At 47.4% G+C, this 25,167-nt stretch overlaps 1 protein-coding gene across 2 annotated transcripts in view; it reads left to right on the top strand.

The window, feature by feature from the left end:
- Window positions 1–25,167, top strand: part of syt1a (synaptotagmin Ia) — a 651,724-nt gene that overhangs the window by 474,156 nt on the left and 152,401 nt on the right. For both annotated transcript variants that reach the window (XM_086009557.1, XM_086009558.1), the window contains exon 3: window positions 15,079–15,286. In XM_086009557.1, coding sequence (XP_085865683.1) covers window positions 15,115–15,286 — 172 coding nt within the window. In that variant the 5' untranslated portion in view covers window positions 15,079–15,114. The remainder of the gene's footprint in view (window positions 1–15,078; window positions 15,287–25,167) is intronic.

The following is a 25,167-nucleotide window of genomic DNA, read 5'->3' on the forward strand; positions in this document are numbered from 1 at the left end:
CCAAACGTCGCTATCTCTCTACTTCTCTCTCCCTTTACAAGCCTTCTTAATGCTTACTATTCCCACCAAACTTTCAGCAGGTTATCTCAGGAGCTCGGAGTTCATTCTTCCTTTACTATGTTAAAGGCGCTATGCAATGAAAGTTGTTGTTGACGAGCTTTACCTCCTTTCCACCTTCTTTTCCTTGATTCAAGCAAGTCCGGCCAACCAGAGAGAGGAGACTTTCAAACCTCTCCATAAAGAGTTTAGCTTTGGCCAAATTGAAACTGAAATTTTTCTCATCCTTGCGTTCAAATCCCCCCCGTGTCTGTAACCTCCTCCAGCCCTACAACCAGGGATCCCTTTAATTTTTTTTGGGTGCGCTGCCCCTTTAAGGGGCTGTGCGGCCCATTCAATATACCACGCAGGCGCAATTTTTCCTATTTAAAAGCCGGCTGCGCGGGAGCTGCAGAGCGTTGCGCGGCTGCACTTAAGGGGAACATTGCCTACAACCCTCCGCAAATTCTGCACTTCTCCAATTCTGGCCTCTTGCCAATCCCCCACATCCTTCGCCCCACCATTGGCGGCCGTGTCTTCAGCTGCCGGGGCCCTGAGCTCTGGAAAATAGAATATGAGAGTAAGCTTGCAGGGAACATAAAAACTGACTGTAAAAGCTTTTATAGATATGTGAAGAGAAAAAGATTGGTGAAGTCAAGAATCAGGGGAATTTATAATGGGGAACAAAGAAATGGCAGACCAATGAAATACATATTTTGGTTCTGCCTTCACAAAGGAGGACACAAATAACCTCCCAGAGATGTCAGGGAACATAGGGTCTGATGAAAGGGAGGAACTGAAAGAAATCAGTATTTGTAGGGAAATGGTGTTAGGGGAATTGATGGGATTGAAGGCCGATAAATCCCCAGGGCCTGATAATCTACATCCTAGGGTACTTAAGGAAGTGGCGCTAGAAATAGTTGATGCTTTGCTGATCATCTTCCAGCAGTCGATGGAATCTGGAACAGTACCCATGGATTGAATGATAGCTAATGTTACCCCACTATTCAAAAAAGGTGGTAGAGAGAAAACAGGGAATTACAGACCGGTAAGCCTGACATCGGTAGTGGGAAAATGCTAGAGTCCATTATAAAAGATGTAATAGCAGAGCACTTGGAAAACAGTGACAGGATCGGACAAAGTCAACATGGATTTACAAAAGGTAAATCGTGCTTAACTAATCTACTGGAATTTTTTGAGGATGTAACTGGTAAAATAGATAAGGGAGAACCAGTGGATGTGTATTTGGACTTTCAGAAGGCTTTGGATAAGGTCCCGCATAAGAGATTAGTGTGTAAAGTTAAGACACATGGGATTGGGGGCAAGGTATTGATTTGGATAGAGAGCTGGTTGGCAGACAGAAAGCAAAGAGTTGGAATAAACGGGTCTTTTTCCGAGTGGCAGGCAGTGACTAGTGGGGTACCACAGGGATTGGTCCTTGGACCCCAGCTATTCACAATATATATTAATGATCTAAACAAGGGAACTAGATGTAATATCTCCAAATTCGCAGATGACACAAAGCTGGGTGGGCGTGTGTGCTGTGAGGAGGATGCCGAGAAACTCCAGGATGATTTGGACAGGTTGGGTGATTGGGCAAAAGCATGGCAGATGCAATATAACGTGGATAAATGCGAGGTTATCCACTTTGGTGGCAAAAACAGGAAGGCAGATTATTATCTGAATGGCAATAGATTGGGAGAAGGGGAAGTGCAACGAGACCTGGGTGTCCTTGTGCACCAGTCGCTGAAGGTAAGCATGCAGGTGCAGCAGGCGGTTAAGAAGGCAAATGTCATGTTGGCCTTCGTAGTGAAAGGGTTTGAGTACAGGAACAAGGATGTCTTTCTGCAGTTATACAGGGCCTTGGTGAGACCACATCTTGAGTATTGTGTGCAGTTTTGGTCGCCTTATCTGAGGAAGGATGTTCTTGACATGGAAGGAGTTCAGCGAAGATTCACCAGGCTGATACCTGGGATGGCAGGAATGAAGTATGAGGAGAGATTGGGTCGATTGGGCTTGTACTCGCTGGAGTTTAGAAGAATGAGAGGGGATCTCATTGAAACTTATAAAATTCTAACAGGACTAGTCAGACTAGATGTAGGAAGGATGTTCCCGATGGTCGGGGAGTCCAGAACCAGAGGTCACAGTCTAAGGATAAGGGGTAAGCCATTTTGGACAGAAATGAGGAGGAATTTCTTCACCCAGTGAGTGGTGAACCTGTGGAATTCTCTACCACAGAAGGCATTAGAGGCCAATTCATTAAATATATTCAAGAAGGAGTTGGATATATTTCTTAAGGCTAAAGGGATCAAGGGGTATGGGGAGAAGGCAGGGACAGGGTACTGAATTTGGATGATCAGCCATGATCGCATTGAATGGTGGAGCAGGCTCAAGGGGCCGAATGGCCTACTCTTGCTCCTATCTTCTATATTTCCCTAAACCTCTCCGCCTCACTACCTCTCTCTCCTCCTTTAAGATGCTCCTTAAAACCTACTTCTTTGACTGACCTCCTATCCTAATATCTCCTTATGTAGCTCGGTGTCAAATTTTTGTCTGATAACTCTCCTGTGAAGCGCCATGAGACGTTTTACTATGTTGGAGGCGCTATATAAATGCAAGTTGTTGTTGTTGTTGTTGCTCACATTGGCCCAGAAATTCGGCTCTCCACGGCTAAGTACGCACGGGGTACTCACCCATAGGCCGAATGGAAGTGCCGGTTTTCTGCATGCACTGCGCATGCGCAGGAAACCGGCACTTCCGATCCTCTGAACGAAGAGGTTCAGAGGTTGAACGCGCGCGCAGGAGAGGTTGCGCGTGCGCTTTGAACTTAGTTTTTTTTTGCAGGTTTTCCCGGGATCGTAAGCCTGCAGCATTTAGAAATGTAAAAAGCAGGCGTAAGGCCTGCTTTTTACAAGGTAAGTGGTCAATTAATTAAAATTAAAACACTTTTTCCACAGGTTTATTATTTTTTAATACTTTAAAGCAAGGTAAGTTTATTTTTAGCCCCGTTAGAATATAAAATTATGTTTTTCAAAAATTTAAATTACTGTTTAAAATAGTTATTTAATGTAATTATAGTTTATTTAAAAACTGTGATTTAAAAAGAAAATGATTTGAAGGCTTACTGCTATTTTGGGGCCGTAGTATTCGTAAGTTTTGACAGGTCTTCCTGTCAATCTTATGAATGGGCTTTTCCCTCCTCCGATTGGCTGCCCATGGCTCACGTGATCCCAGGGGATGCATCGCACTAACTATGCCCTTGGGACACGCAAGCACAGCGCACCGGCAGCTGGGCCAGGCCCCGGAGAGGAATTCCACGGGGCCCTACAGCTCAACTGCCGGCGCGCAAGGTAAGTGCAGGTCGGGGGCTTACACCCGCGGGAAGCCCCCGACCCGAATTTCTGGGCCAATAAAACCAGAAAATCTCAAGATGGGCAGTTCATTAAATTGCAATGCATTTCCAATTTTTATTTTGGATTGTAAGTATTCCCTTTTTTTTTCATTTTACACACTTACCTTACAAAGTCCCCACCTAACACCATCGCGAGATCACCATCACCACACGGACTGCAGCGGTTCAAGGATGAGGCTCACCACCACCTTCTCGGGACCAACTAGCGATGATAGAGAAACAAATAATAAATGCACATCCTGTGATGAGTGGCTGAATCTGTCTTCGGGTGTCAGTCTGTTTCTGCAACCTTGGGTAGAACACACTTGGAGAACTGTGCACAGTTCCGGTCTCCATATTATAAAAAAGGACATAGAGGCACTGGAAAAAGTGCAGAAAAGATTTACTAGAATGATACCAGAACTGGGAGGTTGTACCTATCAGGAAAGATTGAACAGGCTGGGGCTATTTTCCCTAGAAAAGCGAAGACTGCGGGGTGACCTGATAGAGGTCTTCAAGATTGTGAAAGGGTTTGATAGGGTAGACGTAGAGAAGGCGTTTCCACTTGTGGGAAGACCAGAACTTAGGGCCATAAATATAAGATAGTCACTAATAAATCCAATAGGGAATTCAGGAGAAACTTCTTTACCCAGAGAGTGGTGAGAATGTGGAACTCGCTGCCACAGGGAGTGGTTGAGGCGAATAGTGTAGATGCATTTAAGGGGAAGCTAGATAAGCACATGAGGGAGAAAGGAATAGAAAGATATGCTGATAGAGTGGGATGAAGAGGGGTGGGAGGAGGCTCGTGTGGAGCATAAACACCAGCATAGACCAGTTGGGCCGAATGGCCTGTTTCTGTGCTGCGCATTCTATGATACATAGATACATAGAAGATAGGAGCAGGAGTAGGCCATTCGGCCCCTCGAGCCTGCTACGCCATTCAATGCGATCATGGCTGATCATTCAAATTCAGTACCCTGTCCCTGCTTTCTCCCCATATCCCTTGATCCCTTTAGCCTTAAGAAATATATCCAACTCCTTCTTGAATATATTTAATGAATTGGCCTCCACTGCCTTCAGTGGTAGAGAATTCCACAGGTTCACCACTCTCTGGGTGAAGAAATTCCTCCTCATCTCTGTCCTAAATGGCTTACCCCTTATCCTTAGACTGTGACCCCTGGTTCTGGACTCCCCGACCATTGGGAACATCCTTCCTGCATCTAGTCTGTCTAGCCCTGTTAGAATTTTATAAGTTTCAATGAGATCCCCTATCATTCTTCTAAACTCCAGCGAGTATAAGCCCAATCGACCCAATCTCTCCTCATACATCATTCCTGCCATCCCAGGTATCAGCCTGGTGAATCTTCACTGCACTCCCTCCATGGCAAGAACATCCTTCCTCAGATAAGGCAAACAAAACTGCACACAATACTCAAGGTGTGGTCACACCAAGGCCCTGTACAACTGCAGCAAGACCTGTACTCGAACCCTCTTGCTACAAAGGCCAACATACCATTTGCCTTCTTAACCGCCTGCTGCACCTGCATGCTTACCTTCGGCGACTGGTGCACAAGGACACCCAGGTCTCGTTGCACTTCCCCTTCTCCCAATCTATTGCCATTCAGATAATAATCTGCCTTCCTGTTTTTGACACCAAAGTGGATAACCTCGCATTTATCCACGTTATATTGCATCTGCCATGCTTCTGCCCAATCACCCAACCTGTCCAAATCATCCTGGAGTTTCTCGGCATCCTCCTCACAGCACACACGCCCACCCAGCTTTGTGTCGTCTGCAAACTTGGAGATATTACATCTAGTTCCCTCTTCTAGATCATTAATATATATTGTGAATAGCTGGGGTCCTAGGACCGATCCCTGCGGTACCCCACTAGTCACTGCCTGCCACTCGGAAAAAGACCCGTTTATTCCAACTCTTTGCTTTCTGTCTGCCAACCAGTTCTCTATCCAAGTCAGTACCTTGCCCCCAATCCCATGTGCCTTAACTTTACACGCTAATCTCTTATGCGGGACCTTATCAAAAGCCTTCTGAAAGTCCAAATACACCACATCCACTGGTTCTCCCTTATCTATTTTACCAGTTACATCCTATGTAACTTTGTTTAGTGATTTGTCAGATTGAGAGACAGAACAAATGATTAGATATTTCAGGATACATTCAAGCTGTCCTCCTGTCGACACTGATTGGAGACATGTTCAGTATATTATTTAATTTGATGTGGTCTCCAATCTCCTGACTAATGGAACAGACAAACTGTGCAGGGAAACCTTTGAAATTCCACCTTATTTTTTCCATCTAACAGCACTTGAAACTAATCAAGCTCTTTTTAATATTTTAGCACTTAGTAATAACTTGTTCAAGTGTCCCTTTCATGGAAATTGCGTGTTCCATCATTGTGATTTCATCTGTCCCTTTCAAACCTGAGATAACAGTCCCTGAGATGGATTCAAAGACAACCAGATGTGTTTTACGGACAGACAGTTAAAAGAAGGAAGGTGAAACTATCCATCCTCTTAAATGATCAGGAAATAATCGTCGGTGCTTTAGAATGCCATTGTTAGAGAAACTGAAAGGGCCTTTCGCAGGCTCCATCTGTAATACACTCAGTAATATTATATACTGAAAAGATAGATAGAAAGGAAGAAAGAAAGAAAGAGTAGGAAGGGAGGGGGCGATGGGAGTGGATTGGGGGTGGAGGGGGATCGGGAATTGGGGGTGATCGGAAGTGCGGTGCGATCGGTAGTAGATCAGAGGTGGGGTCCGATCAGGAGTGGGGGGAGATCGGGAGTGAGGGGCAATCAAGTGTTGGCAACAATCTTCGACACTGCAGTGGAGAGGAGAGGGGCACTCCTGCCTCCCGGCTCCACGTTCAGTTAAGTACTGTCGTGTATTGATTGCGAGTTTGACACCAGTCAATACGGTAGTGTAATGTGCGAGTTTAACACCAGTTAATACGGTAATGTAATGTGCATTGCATTATGGGAATTACCCGGGAAAGCTGCAGTCAGCCATTTTACAAATAAAGTAAAGATCACAGTTAGAAGCCTGTCTGCCTGATTCTATGCTTTAATGCGTTCATACAACATTGGCGACGAGGATAATGAACGGAATCATTTTAAATGGGTAGTTGCCCAAGTTTTAGTTAGCTAGGATGGAGAAGACCGGCATTCAAAATTTTGCATGTATCGCCGAGCCAGCCACGTTGGGTCCAAGATGAACGAGGTGGTTAACGTCTTTTGAGCTTTATGCCGACGGCAAAGGACTCATTATCGACAGTACTTCTACAGCTGCCATGAAGCAGAGGAGAAGAGCTCTACTTCTACACCTAGCAGGACCAGATGTCCAGGATATCTTTTCGACTCTACCGGACACAGGAGAGCCAGCAGACTATACGGTGGCAGTTAGTGCTTTGAATCACTACTTCATGCCCCAGGTCAACGCAGCATTTGCTAGACAGACTTTTTATAAGTTGTCCCAGAAGGCAGGTGAGACTGTGCAACAATTTGCTACTCGCTTGCGGCAGGCTGCTAAAGACTGTGCTTTTGGGGAGGATGTGGATAATCAAATAAGAGACGCTATCCTGAGTAGGTGCACGTCAGCCTATGTGCGGAGGAAATTGCTAGAGGAAGGGCATAGTCTAACGCTCGCCCACACGTTACAATTGGCCTTACAATGTGAAAACATCGAGGAGCAGATGTCAGCCATGTCATGTACAGAGAAGGCGGAGACAGATACTGTTCGTCATGTTACACAGAAAATAGGGTATTATGTGAAAAGCTCAACAGGGAAACCAAAGGGAAATGGCGATAGGAACGAAAGGAAATGTTACAGATGTGGACACACGGACCACATGGGCAGAGATCCGAAATGTCCAGCATGTGGACAAACGTGTCATAAGTGCAAGGGAAAGGATCATTTCTCCAAAGTATGCCGCACAAAGGGTACAAAGAAACACAGTGTGAACAATGTAGAGGAACAAAATAACTGTGCATTTGCTGTTACTGGAAATAACGTGACAGAGAGACTTACCTTTTGTGTGGGGGGAGTAAACCTGAGAATGTTAATTGATTCGGGTGCAACTAATAATGTGATAGATGAGAATACATGGGAAGGATTAAAGTCAGAACACATTGCATGTCAGTCACATGTCCCTAAGACAGAGAGAAAGTTATTCTCTTATGCTTCTAGCCGACGGCTGTCAGTTAAAGGTATATTCACATGTGGGATTACAGTAGGTAAGAGAACTGAGCAGGTGGAGTTCATTGTGGTTAAAGGCCATGGAGAGCCGTTGCTAGGAAGGGAGACAGCCATGAAACTGGGAGTTTTAAAAATAGGCGCAGATGTCTCAGCTGTGGTAGATGTAAGACAGCTACTAGAACAGCGGTATCCAAAGGTGTTCCAGGGAGTAGGAAGGCTGAACACAAAACAGATCAGTTTGTATATCGACCCACAAGTGAAGCCTGTGGCCCAGCCACTCAGGTGTATACCATTCAACTTAAGGGGGGCAGTAGAGGCCAAAATAAAACAATTGAGGGACATGGACATTATCGAACCTGTAACTGGTCCCACCCCATGGATAAATCCTGTGGTTATTGTGCCAAAAGCGGATAAGGATGTAAAGTTATGCCTAGACATGAGACGAGCAAACCAGGCAATAGTGAGGGAACGATATCCAATCCCCACCGTTGATGAGATACTCTAAGGTATGAACGGCTCGACGGTGTTTAGTAAGCTAGACCTGAAACGGGGTTATCACCAGCTAGAACTGACCCCTGAGTCACGAGAAATCACAACGTTCGCAGTACATAACGGAGTATACAGATACAAGAGGCTGATATTCGGTGTATCTTCAGCTAGTGAGCAATATCAGCACGAGATAGCTAATGCCTTAGCTGGAATAGAGGGTGTTGAAAACATCTCAGACGACATTATTGTACATGCACACGACCAGGAAACGTACGACAGACGCCTGCACGCTGTCATGACCAGACTAATGGAAAGTGGACTGACAGTAAACTCAGAGAAGTGCCAATTCAACATGGACCGATTGATTTTCATGGGAATCCTGTTGTCTGAAAAGGACATTGGACCAACAGCAGAGAGAGTGCGAGCGGTGGCAGAAGCTCGGGAACCAGAGAATGCTACAGAGGTGAGGAGTTTCTTGGGACTCGTTGGGTACAGTAGCAGATTCATCCCACAGTTTGCAACACTAACAGAGCCACTGTGAAGCCTGACGAGAAAAGACACACCATTTAAATTTGGATCACAACAGAGACAGTCATTCAGTGCACTCAAGGAAGAGTTGGCCAGAGCCGGCACTTTAGCATATTTTGATAAGGACGCACCAACCAAGGTGATAGCAGATGCCAGTCCTGTAGGTTTAGGCGCAGTACTAGTTCAGGACCAACAGGGACAAGAGGTGCCAATATGCTATGTAAGTCGTAGTTTAACAGACTGTGAGAGGAAATACTCTCAAACAGAGAGAGAGGCCTTAGCTCTTGTATGGGCTTGTGAGAGGCTGCATCCATATGTGTATGGCCGAAAATTTAACTTGGTAACTGACCATAAGCCATTACAAGTGATATACGGCCCACACTCTAAACCCTGTGCCCGTATAGAGAGATGGGTACTTAGATTACAGCCGTACGGTTTTAAGGTAATACACATTCCAGGCAAGCAAAACATTGCAGACCCACTGTCACGATTGCTGGGGGAGACAGCAAAACAGGAGAGACATTCTCATGGCTCAGATGAATATGTGAGATTTGTAGCTGTGAGTGCGACACCAAAAGCACTCACTACTAGAGAGGTGGAGGAAGCCTCTGCTACCGACCCAGAGCTGATTGAGGTACGGAAGGCAAGCACAAATGGACATTTTGAGAACTGTAAAGCTTATGCAGCAATTGCAAACGAGCTGTGCGTAGTGGGGTACCTAGTTCTTCGGGGAACACGCATCGTGCTACCCACAATGTTACACGCACGAGCCCTGGTGTTAGCACATGAAGGACACTTGGGAATAGTTGGAACAAAGCAACATCTCAGAACCAAGGTTTGGTGGCCTGGCATGGACAAGGCAGCTGAAAAACACTGTAAAGCATGCCACGGCTGTCAGATAGTAGCCAGACCCAACCCACCTGAACCGTTGAGATCAACACCATTACCGGAGGGCCCCTGGCAGGATGTAGCTATTGACTTACTGGGACCCTTGCCATCCAACCACTCCATTCTTGTGGTAGTTGATTATTATAGTCGCTACTATAAATACGACATCATGACCTCCACAACAACAGAGAAGGTTATTGATAGTTTAGAGTCAATCTTCAGCCGTCATGGTTTGCCAATCACCTGCAAATCTGATAATGGTCCCCAATTCAGATCTGAATTATTCAAAGAATACTGTGAAAACAACGGGATCAAACACCTGAAAACGACAGCAAAATGGGCTCAGGCTAACGGAGAAGTCGAGCGCCAGAATGCATCGCTGATGAAGAGAATCAGAATTGCTCAGTCAGAAGGACTAGATTGGAAACGTGAACTTAGAAAATATGTGACTGTGTACAGGAGCATTGACCATGCCACGACAGGAAAGAGCCCGGCAGAGCTGCTCTTTAAACGGAAAATGAGAGGAAAGCTGCCAGACATCACAGAGTCACGCGCAGACATGGAAGTACGTGACCGGGACGCAGAACAAAAAGGCAAGTCCAAACTGTACGCAGATGAACAGCGGAGAACACAATACTCAGAGGTGGAAGTTGGCGACACGGTGCTGGTACGGCAGGACAAAGTGGACAAGTTCACCACTCCTTTTAATGCCACACCACACAAAGTTTTGAGTAAAACAGGGAGTCAAGTAGTAGTAGAATCTCCAGAAGGAGCACGCTACTCGAGAAACACTACGTTTGTGAAGAAATACAGAACCAATGGACCAAAGGAGACACTCCATGAGCAGGAGGAAACACAAGGGACTGAGGACAGTATAGTAGACCCTGACACACATACCACTGTGACACAGGCAATACCCACTGACACCAACATGTCAGACATACCCAATACAGCCAGACCTCAAAGGGTTAAAAGAAAACCCCAAAGACTGTCTGATTATGTCACAACGTAAACTGTGCGAGAACTGCATGGGTGATGTTAAATGTTTAAACCTGGGAATTATTTAGTTGTGTGGTAAGATACAAGTTTGTAAAAAGTTTATAAACCAAATAAGTTATGCAGTGTTATTGTAAGCAACTGTTTGTAAACTGCAAGTTTGTTTCCAAGGAAAAGGGGGATGTCATGTATTGATTGCGAGTTTGACACCAGTCAATACGGTAATGTAATGTGCATTGCATTATGGGAATTACCCGGGAAAGCTGCAGTCAGCCATTTTACCAATAAAGTAAAGATCACAGTTATAAGCCTGTCTGCCTGATTCTATGCTTTAATGCGTTCATACAACAAGTACCTTTTACAAAACTTACCATTTTGGTGATGGGCCGCACTGTCCCTTTAAGGATCGCCAGTTAGGCCGCAAGTAGACCTGTTTTTCCTGAAGGCAGCCAGCCCAGTCGGGAAGAGGGTCTGAAACCAGCGTTAGGCCTCTTACCTGCATAAGGAGAGGGGCTAACGCCCCTTTAAGGTGTGAGGTCCCAGACACCTATATTAGTTAAGATCAGGAACTTCCTGTGCTCACTGACTTACATTGGTTCCCGGTAAAGCAACGCCTCGATTTTAAAATTCCCATCCTTGTTTCCAAATCCCTCCATGGCCTCGCTCCTCCCTATCTCTAACCTCCTCCAGCCCCACAAACCCCCTGAGATCTCTGCGCTCCTCCAATTCTGGCCTCTTGAGCATCCCCGATTTATTACAACCCACCATTGGCGGCCGTGCCTTCAGCTGCCTGGGCCCTAAGCTCTGGAATTCCCTCCCTAAACCTCTCCGCCTCTCTCTGTCCTCCTTTAAGTCGCTCCTTAACACCTACCTCTTTGACCAAGCTTTTGGTCACCTGCCCTAATATTTCCTTATGTGGCTCGGTGTCAAATTTTGTTTTGATAATCGCTATCGTGAAGCGCCTCGGGACGTTTTACTACATTAAAGGCACCACACAAATACAAGTTGTTGTTGTTGTAGCTGTTGTGGGTGTGGACAACTGAGAATTTGGCCTAGAGTACAGGACATGAGGTGACAGCATTTTGAAGCAAAAGCATGTTGAGCCACTCATACCCAGCAATTAGATTATTGCAAAAAAGTAGGAGCCAAAGAGGAGTTCAATTGCATTTGCATCAAGGCACGAATTCAATTGCACTTCTCTGAAGGCTGAAATCTGATTAGCTAATGGACCTCTATCCTTGTGGAGTGGGGCTGGTTGAATTCAACTCAAGACACCTTAATTCCACCATAAGTCAATCCCAAGTAACGCGGAGAGGGCAAAAGTGTTTAGGAATCAAATGAAAAGCTACAGAAAAAGTGGAAAAAAATAAATGCTATTGAAAAAAAAAAGAGCTAAGTTACAGTACTTGACTCAATCCAGAGGCCTGGACCAGCAATCCAGAGACCGCGGGCTCGATTTTCCAAGCCCCGAGGAGACGGGTTTGGAGGCGGGAGTGGTGGGAAAGTTGCAGAATCGGGGGGCAGGAACCCATCCCGCCCCCAACCCGCCTCTGTGCCAATGTCCCAGGGGGCGGGTATCCAACCCTTTGCTGGGAGCCGCCTCCCCGAGGCGGGAAGGGGATTAGTGCCAATTAACTGCCTGATAACAGGTAGTTAACAGGCAGTTTTTTTGCCTAATCCCTATTTTTAGCCCTGAAGTGTGGGCTTCCCAACGGCTCCGAACCACGCCAAGTTAGCGAGGCGGACCGTCGGTCTGCAGGGGTTGGAGGGGTCGAGATGTCCATTGTGTAGGTGAGTGATGGGTGCATGTGTGCAAAGGTAAGTGTGTGAGGTAAGTGTAAAGTGTTTTATTAAGTTTTACTTACCTTTACTTTCTCCTGCAGGCTTCCTCCCTTCAGTTCTCGGGGGTCCCTCAGCTCACCAGCACAGAAAGCAGAATGGCCGCTGAACTGTCAAAAGCTGCAGCCTCTGCTTTCTGGTCTGGAGAGATCTCTAACTGAGTCTGAGTAGAAGGACTCAAGTTAGAAGACAGATTGTCAGTGTTTGACAACTTCACAGAGCTGTCAAACGCTGATTTTTCATCTGTCAAAAGCTCTTGACAGATGAAATGTCAATCGCTGACATCACCAGTAACCAGGTGTCCCTTAATTGGCCTGCTGAGCCCGCTGGGCGGGCTTAACAAGGACAATCAAGGGAAAATAGCGTGGGTTGGCCACAAGTCGATGGAGGCGGGACTACAACCCAAAAAGTGGGAGTCCCGCCTCCAAAAGCTCCCCATTGACAAAATCGAGGCCCGCGAGTTCAAATCCCACCACGGCAGTTCAAGAATTTGAATTCAGTTTTAAAAGTCTGGAAATAAAAAGCTGGTGCCAGTAAAAGTGACCGCGAAGCTGTCGGATTGTCGTAAAAACCCAACTGATTCACTGATGTCCTTTAGGGGAAGGAAACCTGCCGTCCTTACCCGGTCTGGGCCTATTTGTGACTCCAGACCAAACTGCTATTGACGGCAACTAGGGAATGAGCAATAAATGCAGGCCTTGCCAGCGAGGTCCACATCTTCGAGAATCAATATAAAAATAAGGAGAATGTAATGCACTGAGCTCCTGGGGGAGTCACTGTGATCCACTTCTGTCTAGGAAGGCAAATGGTACGTTAACCTTTATTGCAAGGGGGGTTGGAGTATACGAGTAAAGAAGCCTTGCTGCAATTGTACAGGGCCTTGGTGAGGCCACACCTGGAGTACTGTGTAGTTTTACTCTCCTTACCTAAGGAAGGATATACTTGCCTTAGAGGCGGTGCAACGAAGGTTCACTGGGTTAATTTCTGGGATGAGAGGGTTGTCCTGGGAAAAGAGATTGAGTGGAATGGTCCTATACTCTCTGGAGTTTAGAAGAATGAGAGGTGATCTCATTGAAACGTATAAAATTCTTTGAGGTTGACGGGGTAGATGCTGAGAGGTTGATTCCCCCCTGGCTGGAGAGTCTAGAACTAGGGGTCACAGTCTCAGGATAAGGGGTCAGCCATTTAAGACTGAGATGAGGAGGAATTTCTTCACTCAGAGGGCTGTGAATCTTATGAATTTTCTGCCCCAAAGGGCTGTGGAGGCTCAGTCGTTGAGTATATTCAAGGTTGAGATTGATAGATTTTTTGACCCATGAGGAATCAAGGGATATGGGGATCGGGCGGGAAAGTGGAGTTAAGGTCAAAGATCAGCCATGATCTTATTAAATGTCTGAGCAGGCTCGAGGGGCCGAATGGCCGACTCCTGCTCGTATTTCTTATATTCTCTCTCTATAACTTCCTCCAGCACCACCAGCCCCCTCCCCCCCCCCACCCACCCCCCGCGGCCCTCCAAGATCTCTGCGCTCCTCCAATTCTGGCCTCTTGCGCATCCCCAATTCTTATTGCTCCACCATTGGTGGCCGTGCCTTCAGCTGCCTGGGCCCTAAGGTCTGGAATTCCCTCCCTAAACCTCTCCACCTCTCTCTCCGCCTTGAAGACCAAGCTTTTCGTCACCTGTCCTAATATCTCCTTATGTGGCTCAGTGTCAAATTTTGTTTGATAACGTTCCTGTGAAGCACCTTGGGACTTTTTTTTTATTCGTTCCTGGGATGTGGGCATCGCTGGCAAGGCCCAGCATTTATTGCCCATCCCTAGTTGCCCCTTGAGAAGGTGGTGGTGAGCCGCCTTCTTGAACCGCTGCAGTCCGTGTGGTGAAGGTGCTCCCACAGTGCTGTTAGGGAGGGAGTTCCAGGATTTTGACCCAGCGACGATGAAGGATCGGCGATATACTTCTAAGCCAGGATGGTGTGTGACTTGGAGGGGAACTTGGAGGTGGTGGTGTTCCCATGCGCCTGCTGCCCATGTCCTTCTAGGTGGAAGAGGTCGCGGGTTTGGGAGGTGCTGTCGAAGAAGCCTTGGCGAGTTGCTGCAGTGTATCTTGTAGATGGTACACACTGCAGCCATGATGCGCCGGCGGTGGAGGGAGTGAATGTTTAAGGTGGTGGATGGGGTGCCGATCAAGTGGGCTGCTTTGTTCTGGATGGTGTCGAGCTTCTTGAGTGTTGTTGGAGCTGCACTCATCCAGGCAAGTGGAGAGTATTCCATCACACTCCTGACTTGTGCCTTGTAGATGGTGGAAAGGCTTTGGGGAGTTAAAGGCGCTAGATAAATGCAAGTTGTTGTTGTTGTTATCATACGGTAATGATTTATAGTGACAAGAATGATCAGAAATCCGAGGGGTTCAGGTTGACAGTGAAGGACAGGTCTCTCTTCTGGAGACAAGACAATGTGCTAGTGAAACGTTTGAACTTGCTGGGTTGATGTAGTCGCCATTATATTGGATTATCAATATTATATGAAGCAACATAAATTAACATGTCAGTGATGCATTATTTACTCAGCCAAGCAACAGAAAAAAACCAGTTCGGAGTGCGAGATGCGTGATGCAAACCTCTGGCATGGCCTGCTCCCGCCCGAGCTCTTCAGCTCTCACAACATCGTAATTTTTTTTTTCCTCTCTTCTCCGCCAGAGTCTTGCCCGGCCCAGGCCCAGGCCCTGGCTCGAGATGAAGCTGACCGAAGGTCGCCACGAAGCGCTGGCAGCGCCACCGGTCACCCTCGCCTCCCCGGCCCCGACAGGAAATGCCACAGAGGCAGCAGCCAGCCCGGGAGGAGGAAAGGAAGACGGGTTTTCTAAGGTGAAGGAAAAGTTTATGAATGAGCTCAACAAAATTCCACGTGAGTAAAGAACGAGGCTGATTTTACCATCGCGCCGTTGCTGAGTTTCCGTACGCGTGAATTCTCTGGAAGCATTTCATCTTTGGTTTATCTTCTGTTTTTTGAAAGTTTTTTTTTTGTACAGGGATTGAATATTTTTCACTGTGAGATGATAAGTTTTTTTACGCAGCGAGTTGTTGTGATCTGGAATGCGCTGCCCGAAAGGGCGGTGGATGCAGATTCAATAGTAACTTTCAAAAGTGAATTAGATAAATACTTGTAAAGGAGAAATGTGCAGGGCTATGGGGGAAAGAGTGAGGGGGGAGTGGGACTAATCAGAGAGCTCTTTCAAAGAGCTGGCACAGGCACGATGGGCCAAATGGCCTCCTTCTGTGCTGCATCATTCTATGGTTCTATAACTGCCTGCACATAATAAATGGTGATGTTGGAGAAATACTACAGTATGTGCTTGTGACTGAGGGCAAAATATTTTGGTCAGCGTGTCACTCACAACTTCCCATTTACAAAATGGTGAATGTAGGAACATAGGGACAGGAGTCAGCCATTCGGCCCATCCATCCAGCCCGCTCCGCCATTTTGTTTACCACGACCTCTCTATCTCATTTAAATCTCAATCGAAAATTTTATGCCTGAGATTGATAGATTTTTGTTAGGTAAGGGTATTAGGGGTTACGTAATCTAAGCAGGTAGGTGGAGTTAGGATACAGATCAGCCATGATCTAATTGAATGGCGGAACAGGTTCGAGGAGCTGACTGGCCTCCTCCTGGTCCTTTGTTCTTTACTCCCAACTCCCTGCCCACTCTCCGCATCCCTTCACACCCTCACTCCCCAAGTAACTGTCTCCCATTTAAATACCTCAATTGATTTTCACAGCCATGTCCTTCTGGGCCGAGTGGGGTTGATTTTAACCCTAGCCAGTCAATGGAAACTAGGGAGGTGGACGGTTAGAATCGCAGAATCTTACAGCACAGGAGGTCCTTCAGCCCATTGTGCCTGTGCCGGCTCTTTGAATCATAGAATCATAGAATCACTGAAAGTTACCGCACGGAAGGAGGCCATTCGGCCCATCGTGTCCGCACCGGCCAACAAAGAGCTCTCCAGCCTAATCCCCCTTCCCAGCTCTTGGTCCGTAGCCCTGCAGGTTACAGCATCCCAAGTGCACATCCAAGTACTTTTTAAGTGTAATTAGGGTTCCTGCCTCTACCACCCTTTCAGGCAGTGAGTTCCAGACCCCCACAACCCTCTGGGTGAAGGAATTTCCCCTCAAATCCCCTCTAAACCTTCCACCAATTACTTTAAATCTGTGCCCCCTGGTTTTTGACCCCTCTGCTAAGGGAAATAGGTCCTTTCTATCCACTTTATCTATGCCCCTCATAATTTTATACACCTCAATAAGGTCTCCCCTCAGCCTCCTCTGTTCCAAGGAAAACAGACCCAGCCTATCCAGTCTTCCCTCATAGCTAAGATTCTCTACTCCCAGCAACATCCTTGTTAATCTCCTCTGTACCCTCTCTAGTGCAATCACATCTTTCCTGTAATGTGGAGACCAGAACTGCACGCAGTACTCTAGCTGAGGCCTAACCTAGTGTTTTATACAGCTGAAGCATAACCTCCCTGCTCTCGTATTCTATGCCACGGCTAATAAAGGCAAACATTCCGTATGCCTTCTTAACCACCTTATCTACCTGGCCTGCTACCTTCAGGGATCTGTGGACATGCACTCCAAGGTCCCTTTGTTCCTCTACACTACTCAATCTCCTACCATTTAATGTGTATTCCCTTTCCTTGTTAGCCCTCCCCAAATGCATTACCTCACACTTCTCCGGATTGAATTCCATTTGCCACTGTTCTGCCCACCTGACCAATTTATTGATATCTTCCTGCAGTCTACAGCTTCCTTCTTCAGCATCAACCACACAGCCGATTTTAGTATCATCTGAAAACTTCTTAATCATACCCCCTATATTCAAGTCAAGATCGTTGATATATATCACAAAAAGCAAGGGACCTAGTACTGAGCCCTGCAGAACCCCACTGGAAACAGCCTTCCAGTCACAAAAACACCCATCAACCATGACTCTCTGCTTGGGAGCGCCACATTGTCGGAGGAGCAGTACTGAGGGAGTGCCGGACTGTCGGAGGGGCAGTACTGAGGGAGCGCTGCACTGTCGGAGGGTCAGTACTGAGGGAGCGCCGCACTGTCGGAGGGGCAGTACTGAGGGAGCGCTGCACTGTCGGAGGGGCAGTACTGAGGGAGCGCCGCACTGTCGGAGGGGCAGTACTGAGGGAGCGCCGCACTGTCGGAGGGGCAGTACTGAGGGAGTGCCGCACTGTCGGAGGGGCAGTACTGAGGGAGCGCCGCACTGTCGGAGGGGCAGTACTAAGGGAGCGCCGCACTGTCGGTGGGTCAGTACTGAGGGAGCGCCGCACTGTCGGAGGGGCAGGACTGAGGGAGCGCCGCACTGTCGGAGGGGCAGGACTGAGGGAGCGCCGCACTGTCGGAGGGTCAGTACTGAGGGAGCGCCACACTGTCAGAGGCGCAGTACTGAGGGAGTGCCACACTGTCGGAGGGGCGGTACTGAGGGAGCGCCGCACTGTCGGAGGGGCAGTACTGAGGGAGCGCTGCACTGTCGGAGGGGCAGTACTAAGGGAGCGCCACACTGGCAGACTGGGAAGTACTGAGGGAGCGCTGCACTGTCGGAGGGGCAGTACTAAGGGAGCGCCGCACTGTCAGAGGGGCAGTATTAAGGGAGCGCCGCACTGTCGGAGGGGCAGTACTAAGGGAGCGCTGCACTGTCAGACTGGGAAGTACTGAGGGAGCGCTGCACTGTCGGAAGTGTAGTGTATGTAACCTTTACCACCTCAAGAGGATACCTTAAGGTGATGGACTACTTTTTGATGGCTCCTGTACATTGTAGTACCGGTGGTGACCACACCGGTATATAAACCCTGCGGAGCAAAGTGTATCCCAGTTCAGCCCTGACCATCAATCACTAAAGACCTGTTTACTTACTTCTGTAGTCTGTGTCCTGTTATTCAGTATAACTGCAATTGAAACCACAGACTCAACAGTGGCGACGAGTCTGATCTTACATTGCGGCAGTTTTGCATCAAAGGAAGCTTCGTCCTCAGAAACAGGCGTCGAAAAAGGGCATCCGCCCTCAACATCCTGCATCACACGGGAGGCCATCGGAAACCCGGGTTGGTTTGCTGACGACGAAGTCAAGCATCAGTGAGCATCCCTTCTACGACAGCAGCGGGTAAGCCCGATCGAGCGGCATGGGGGGGAAGTCGGCCGAGTTGTCAGTGGGAGAAGGGGAGGGAAAACGACGAAAAGGGCGGAGAACACGACTGCAGCCGGTGTCAGGGGCCGGACTGCAATCAGGCAGAGACGCGCAGCAGCCAGAAAAGCGTTTATGGCCACAAGGACCGCGGGAGCGGCGGGGGAACAAGAGCAGCAACGCAGGGGAAAATAAAGGACCGCGGGGAGGCGTGGACGGCAACAGCGTGGAAATCGCCACTTTGAGTCGGCGGGGGAAGAAGACAAGCGCGGGAAAAGCCGCCAAGCGCGGGAAAAGCCGCCATCTTGGGAAAAAAAATAATAATAATAATATCCAAAGGGGAAGGAGAAACTCAGCAAGGATGCCAAAAACGGGTAACATCACTGCTTTTGATAACGATGTGGAGGATTGGGCCACTTATGTGGAACGCATCGAAGTTTACTGTACAACGAATGAGGTACCGGATGATAAGAAAGCACTAACCCTATTAAACTCAATGGGTGCGAAGACGTACGGGTTATTAAGGAACCTTGTAACACCAGACAAACCGGTAGGAAAGAGTTTCACGGATATTGTTACTATCCTGCAGGAGCATTTAAACCCCACGCTGCTGCTGATAGCGCAACGATTTAAATTCTACAAAAGAATTCAACTGAAAGCAGAAAGCAACGCTGAATTCCTAACAGAACTGCGCAAGTTATCAAAGTACTGCCAGTTCGGAACAGGACTAGCAGACGCACTGAGAGATAAGTTTGTGTGTGGGCTCCTCGGGGAAGGAACCCAGAAGCGACTGCTAGAGGAAAAAGACCTTACGCTGGACAAAGCTTTCAGCATTGCAGCATCCCACGAGGCAGCAGCACGGGGCGCTGCAGAGATACAGCAAAGGCCATTGGAATTCAGCACCAATGAAATGGCATTGGGCACAGTAAAGTGCTATCGTTGTGGAAGGACAACGCATGACCAGAACCAGTGCTGGTTCAAAGATAAAGAATGCAGGCAATGTGGCAAACTTGATCACATAGCGAGGGTATGCCGGTCCGGAAAGAAGACCAGCAGCAAGAAGTCACCACAGGAGAAGTACAAAAAAGTACACAAGATGACAGAGAACAGTTCGGATGAACAGAAGACGGATTCAGACTCCAGCAGTAAGCAACTGGGTTGTCTGAAAATACATAATGTGGGTAACACAGCAGACCACCAAACTATCTGGGTCATGTTTTGGATTGCAGGAGTCCAAGTGAAGATGGAATTGGACACTGGGTCAGCATTAACGGTCATGAATAAGCATGATTACAAAAGGTTATTCTCGCACATTCCCCTGAGGGATACGGAGATTGTATTGAAAACATACACGGGGCAAATAGTATACCCCAAAGGAAAGATAAAAGTAAACGTGGTCTACAATGGTAAAGAAAGTCAGAAAATGGACTTGTATGTGTTACCTGATGGAGGTCCGCCACTACTGGGACGGGAATGGATCCGGAGAATAAATGTGGACTGGCATTCCATACAAGCACTGACTGTAGATGCCTGTAAGGAGGACGACATCAAACCTAAACGACTGTCCAAAATCTTAGACGATGCTAAGGAGGTGTTCCAACAGGGACTTGGAACACTGAAAGGAATTACGGCAACCATCAAGGTTGAAGAACATGCAAACCCAAAATTTTTCAAAGCCAGACCGGTGCCTTATGCGATACGACCTGCTGTGGAAGCAGAGCTGGAAGGGCTAGAACGTTCAGGGGTACTGTCCAAGGTGGACTGGAGCGAATGGGCTACACCCATTGTTCCTGTCATGAAGCGTTCGTTGAGCAACAAGCCGGGGGAACCTGGGAAGGTTCGCATCTGTGGCGATTTCAAGATCACTGTTAATCCGGTTCTTCACACGGTGCAATATCCGCTTCCGCGGATTGAAGATATCTTCGCTTCGCTGTCTGGCGGGAAACACTTCACTAAGATAGACCTGGCGCAGGCGTACCTACAGATGGAAGTTGATGAAGCGTCACGTCAGTATCTCACGATCAACACGCATAAGGACTTATATTGGTATAATAGACTGGTTTTTGGAGCGGCATCGGCTCCAGCGATTTGGCAAAGGGCCATGGAGCAGGTATTGCAGGGAATTCCAGGCACACAATGCTACCTGGATGACATCCTGATTACAGGAGATAACGATAAGGATCACCTCGCGAATTTGGAGCAGGTGCTCATCAGATTGAAAGAATATGGGCTCAGAGTTAATCGCCAGAAATGCGAGTTCTTTCAAAAGCGAATCTCGTACTGCGGCCACGTCATTGACCGGGAGGGGCTCCATAAGTCACCTGACAAGATCGAAGCTATTGTAAAAGCTCCTGCACCGGAAAATGTATCCCAGTTGAGGTCGTTCCTCGGGTTGGTTAACTATTACCACAAGTTTCTTCCAAATTTATCCACGGTGTTACACCCGCTAAACACTCTTTTGCAAATGGGAATACCATGGAAGTGGAGCGATGATTGTAAGCGGGCTTTTCAAAAGAGCAAGGCACTGATCACCTCTAAGGAAGTGTTGGCTCACTTTAACCCAACGCTGCCTATTCGCTTAGCTTGTGATGCTTCTCCATATGGTATCGGGGCAGTGCTCTCACATAAGTTTCCAGATGGCTCGGAAAGGCCAGTCGCTTTCGCATCCAGATCATTGACCTCCGCTGAGCGCAACTATGCTCAGATAGATAGGGAGGCTCTCAGCCTCGTGTGGGGAGTTAAGAAATTTAACCATTACCTGCAAGGCCAAAAGTTTACGCTGCTGACAGATCACCAGCCGTTGCTTTCCATTTTCAACCCTAAGAAGGGTGTTCCGGTAATGACAGCACAGAGGCTTCAGAGATGGTCCCTTTTCCTAGGGGCACATCAATATGATATTGAATTCAAAGGTACAAAGCAACATGGTAATGCTAATGGGCTGTCGCGCCTGCCACTACCTACAGCGGAAGAGGCATCGGCAGTTGACCCTGTCGAGATATTTCACTCGACCATCATCGAATGCTTACCAGTCACCAATGCGGGTATTGAGAGAGAGACCCGAAATGACCCGACACTGTCTCGGGTCTACGACTTGACAGTGAAGGGATGGCCAGCACATGGCGAACCACTGTTACCAGCATTCTCAGCCAGACGAGAACAGCTGTCCGTATGTCAAGGAACATTGATGTATGGAACAAGGGTGATTATTCTTCCGAAATTAAGAGAGAGAGTTCTGAAAGAATTGCACGAAGGTCATCTGGGGGGAGTCAAGATGAAAAGCCTTGCTAGGGCTTATGTGTGGTGGCCAGGTATCGACAAACAAATAGAGGATCTGACTAAAAGCTGCTCAGGGTGCCAAAAAGTTCAAAACGCACCTCCAATTGCACCGCTGCATCCATGGGAATGGCCTTCAGTCCCATGGCAACGTGTGCATATCGATTTTGCAGGTCCATTCATGGATTCCATGTTTTTGATAGCAGTAGACGCACATTCTAAATGGCCAGAAGTGATTAAGATGTCGACCACTACCTCTGAGAAGACGATCGCAGTTCTAAGAACCATATTTGCAAGGAATGGGTTGCCGGAACAAATATGTTCAGACAACGGACCACAGTTCGTGTCAGAAGAATTCCAGAAATTCATGAAAAAGAATGGGGTGAAACACTATACATCTGCCCCATATCATCCGGCTACAAATGGGTTGGCCGAGAGATTTGTACAAACGTTCAAAAAGGCGATAAAGGCCATGAGTGAAGACCATATTCCACTACAACACAAGGTGGACAATTTCCTGATGGTGTATCGAAACGCCACGCATGCAGTGACAAATCAAATAATGTTCTATAACAGAAGGTTGCGGTCCCGGTTGGATTTGTTAAAACCCAATGTGCGAAGGGAAGTCGAAAACAAGCAATTCCAGCATATAAATAACAAGGCCACTCGTAGTTTCGAAATAGGACAACCAGTGTTGGCCAGGGACTATAGGGATGATAAATGGCAACCTGGAACAATTCGTGCCCAACAAGGACCCTTGATGTACACGATAGACGTTGGAGAGAACGTAATACGACGTCATGCTGACCAACTTGTGGAATCGAGAACAAGGGTCGACCCCATGTCTACGGCAGAGACACCAGTTGAAGAACTTATTGAGCCTGTAGCATCTACCTCAGACTCGAACGTACCTGATGATGTTCAATCCATAGGAGATCAAGTGGATGAGTCACCCCAGCAACAAGAACCAGAGACCCCTGAAAGGCGTTATCCGGCCCGGATCAGGAGGCCTCCTCAGAGACTGAAATCTTTGAACAGTTTTGTGTGTAAATTGTATATATGTTATCCATGTAATGTTTAATTTGGGGTGTACACTGTTAAGCTAAAAGGGGAGGAATTGTAGTGTATGTAACCTGTACCACCTTAAGAGGATACCTTAAGGTGATGGACTACTTTTTGATGGCTCCTGTACATTGTAGTACCGGTGGTGACCACACCGGTATATAAACCCTGCGGAGCAAAGTGTATCCCAGTTCAGCCCTGACCCTCAATCACTAAAGACCTGTTTACTTACTTCTGTAGTCTGTGTCCTGTTATTCAGTATAACTGCAATTGAAACCACAGACTCAACAGGAAGGGCAGTACTAAGGGAGCACCGCACTGTCAGAGGGGCAGTACTAAGGGAGCGCCGCACTGTCAGAGGGTCAGTACTGAGGGAGCACTGCACTGTCAGAGGGTCAGTACTGAGGGAGTGCTGCACTGTCAGAGTGGCAGTACTGAGGGAGCGCTGCATTGTTGGAGGTGCCGTCTTTTGAATGAGCTGTTAAACCAAGGCTCTGTCCGCCCTCTCAGGTGGACATAAAAAATCCAATGACACTATTTCGAAGAAGTGCAGGGAGTTATCCCCGGTGTCCTGGCCAATATTTATCCCTCAATCAACATGACTAAAAACAGATTATCTGCTCATTATCACATTGCAGTTTTTTGGAATTGGCTGCCGCGTTTCCTACATTACAGCAGTGACTACACTTCAAATAGTGCTTCATTGGCTGTGAAACGCTTTGGGACGTCCTGAGGTCAGGAAAGTTGCTATGGAAATGCAAATCTTTCAACTCTGTGCTATTTGTCCCACATCATGTTCCACTAGACTGCAGGAAACAAAAAACCCAAGCTGAGACATTAAACCAAAACAGTTCAGGTGGACATCAGATTGGCACTATTCCAAGCAGGAGCAATGCGTTTTCCCACGATCCTGGGATATTGCTCCTGCAATCCAACACCACCCCAAAAAAACAACACAAATTAAGAAGAAAGAAAGAACTTCGCGCCTTTCACGACCCCAGGACACCCCAAAGCGCTTTACAGCCAACAAAGTACTTTTTGAAATAAAAACAGAAAATGCTGGAGATACTCAGCAGGTCAGGCAGCATCTGTGGAGAGAGAAACAGAGTTAACGTTTCAGGAATGGAATAGAGTCCTTACAGGAGGCGGAGTGGGAGGAAGTGTAGTCCAGGTAGCTGTGGGAGTCAGTGGGCTTGTAGTGAATGTTTGTCAATAACCTATCCCCAGAGATGGAGACGGAGAAGTCGAGGAAGGGAAGGGAAGAGTCGAAGATGGACCATGTGAAGGTGAGGGAAGAGTGGAAATTGGAAGCAAAGTGAATGAAATTATCTAGTTCAGGGCGAGAGCAGGAAATGGCACCGATACAGTCATCAATGTACCAGAAAAAGAGGTGAGGGAGGGGACCTGAGTAGGACTGGAACAAAGAATGTTCCACATATCCCACGAAAAGGCAGGCATAGCTAGGACCCATGCGGGTTCCCATAGCAACACCTTTGATTTGGAGGAAGTGGAGTCAAAGGAGAAGTTGTTCAATGTGAGAACAAGTTCAGCCAGGCGGAGGAGGGTGATGGTGGATGGGGACTGGTCGGGCCTCTGTTCAAGGAAGAAGCGGAGCGCCCTCAGGTCATCCTGGTGGGGGATGGAGGTGTAGAGGGATTGTACGTCCATGGTGAAAAGGAGGCAGTTGATTTCAGATTTCCAGAATCTGCAGTATTTTCTTTTTGTAAAGTACTTTTTGAACTGTCGGAAATGTAGGAAACTGATCGTTCAACCCGCTGCTGATTGTGGGATCTTGCTGTGCACCATGGGCTTCCATATTTGTCTACATAGCAGTCACAGTGGTGCAAATTCATTGTGTGAAGCGCTTCAGGACATTTCTGAGAGATGTGATTAAGCGTTATATGAACACGAGCCCCTTCTCTCTTTCCTCTACATACCTTAATCACTAAAGCAGTTCCAATCCTGTCTGGGCGTTCTGGGACTGGTCACACCACTGCGGTTGTGCCTCACGTCTCTTCACAGAGTTTCAGCATTTAAGATGCAGCAACTTTTATTTGTAGAAAGTTATAGAACACAGGCCATTCCTCGTACCCAAAATGCACCGTGGGAACAGTCGAAAGCCATCTGGGGATGAGGAAATAAGCTGGAATGTTGCTGCACTTTGACCCGGAAGTGCACTGCATTTATTTGACAGTGTTTAGTGTTGTGTATGTAACCTGTTCCACCTTAAGAGAGCTTAAGCCTGTTCCACCTTAAGAGATGTA

The sequence above is a fragment of the Somniosus microcephalus genome, chromosome 16 (assembly GCF_052327205.1).
Source record: "Somniosus microcephalus isolate GS21.2 chromosome 16, FLI_Smic_1.0, whole genome shotgun sequence".
Taxonomy (NCBI): Eukaryota; Metazoa; Chordata; class Chondrichthyes; order Squaliformes; family Somniosidae; genus Somniosus; species Somniosus microcephalus.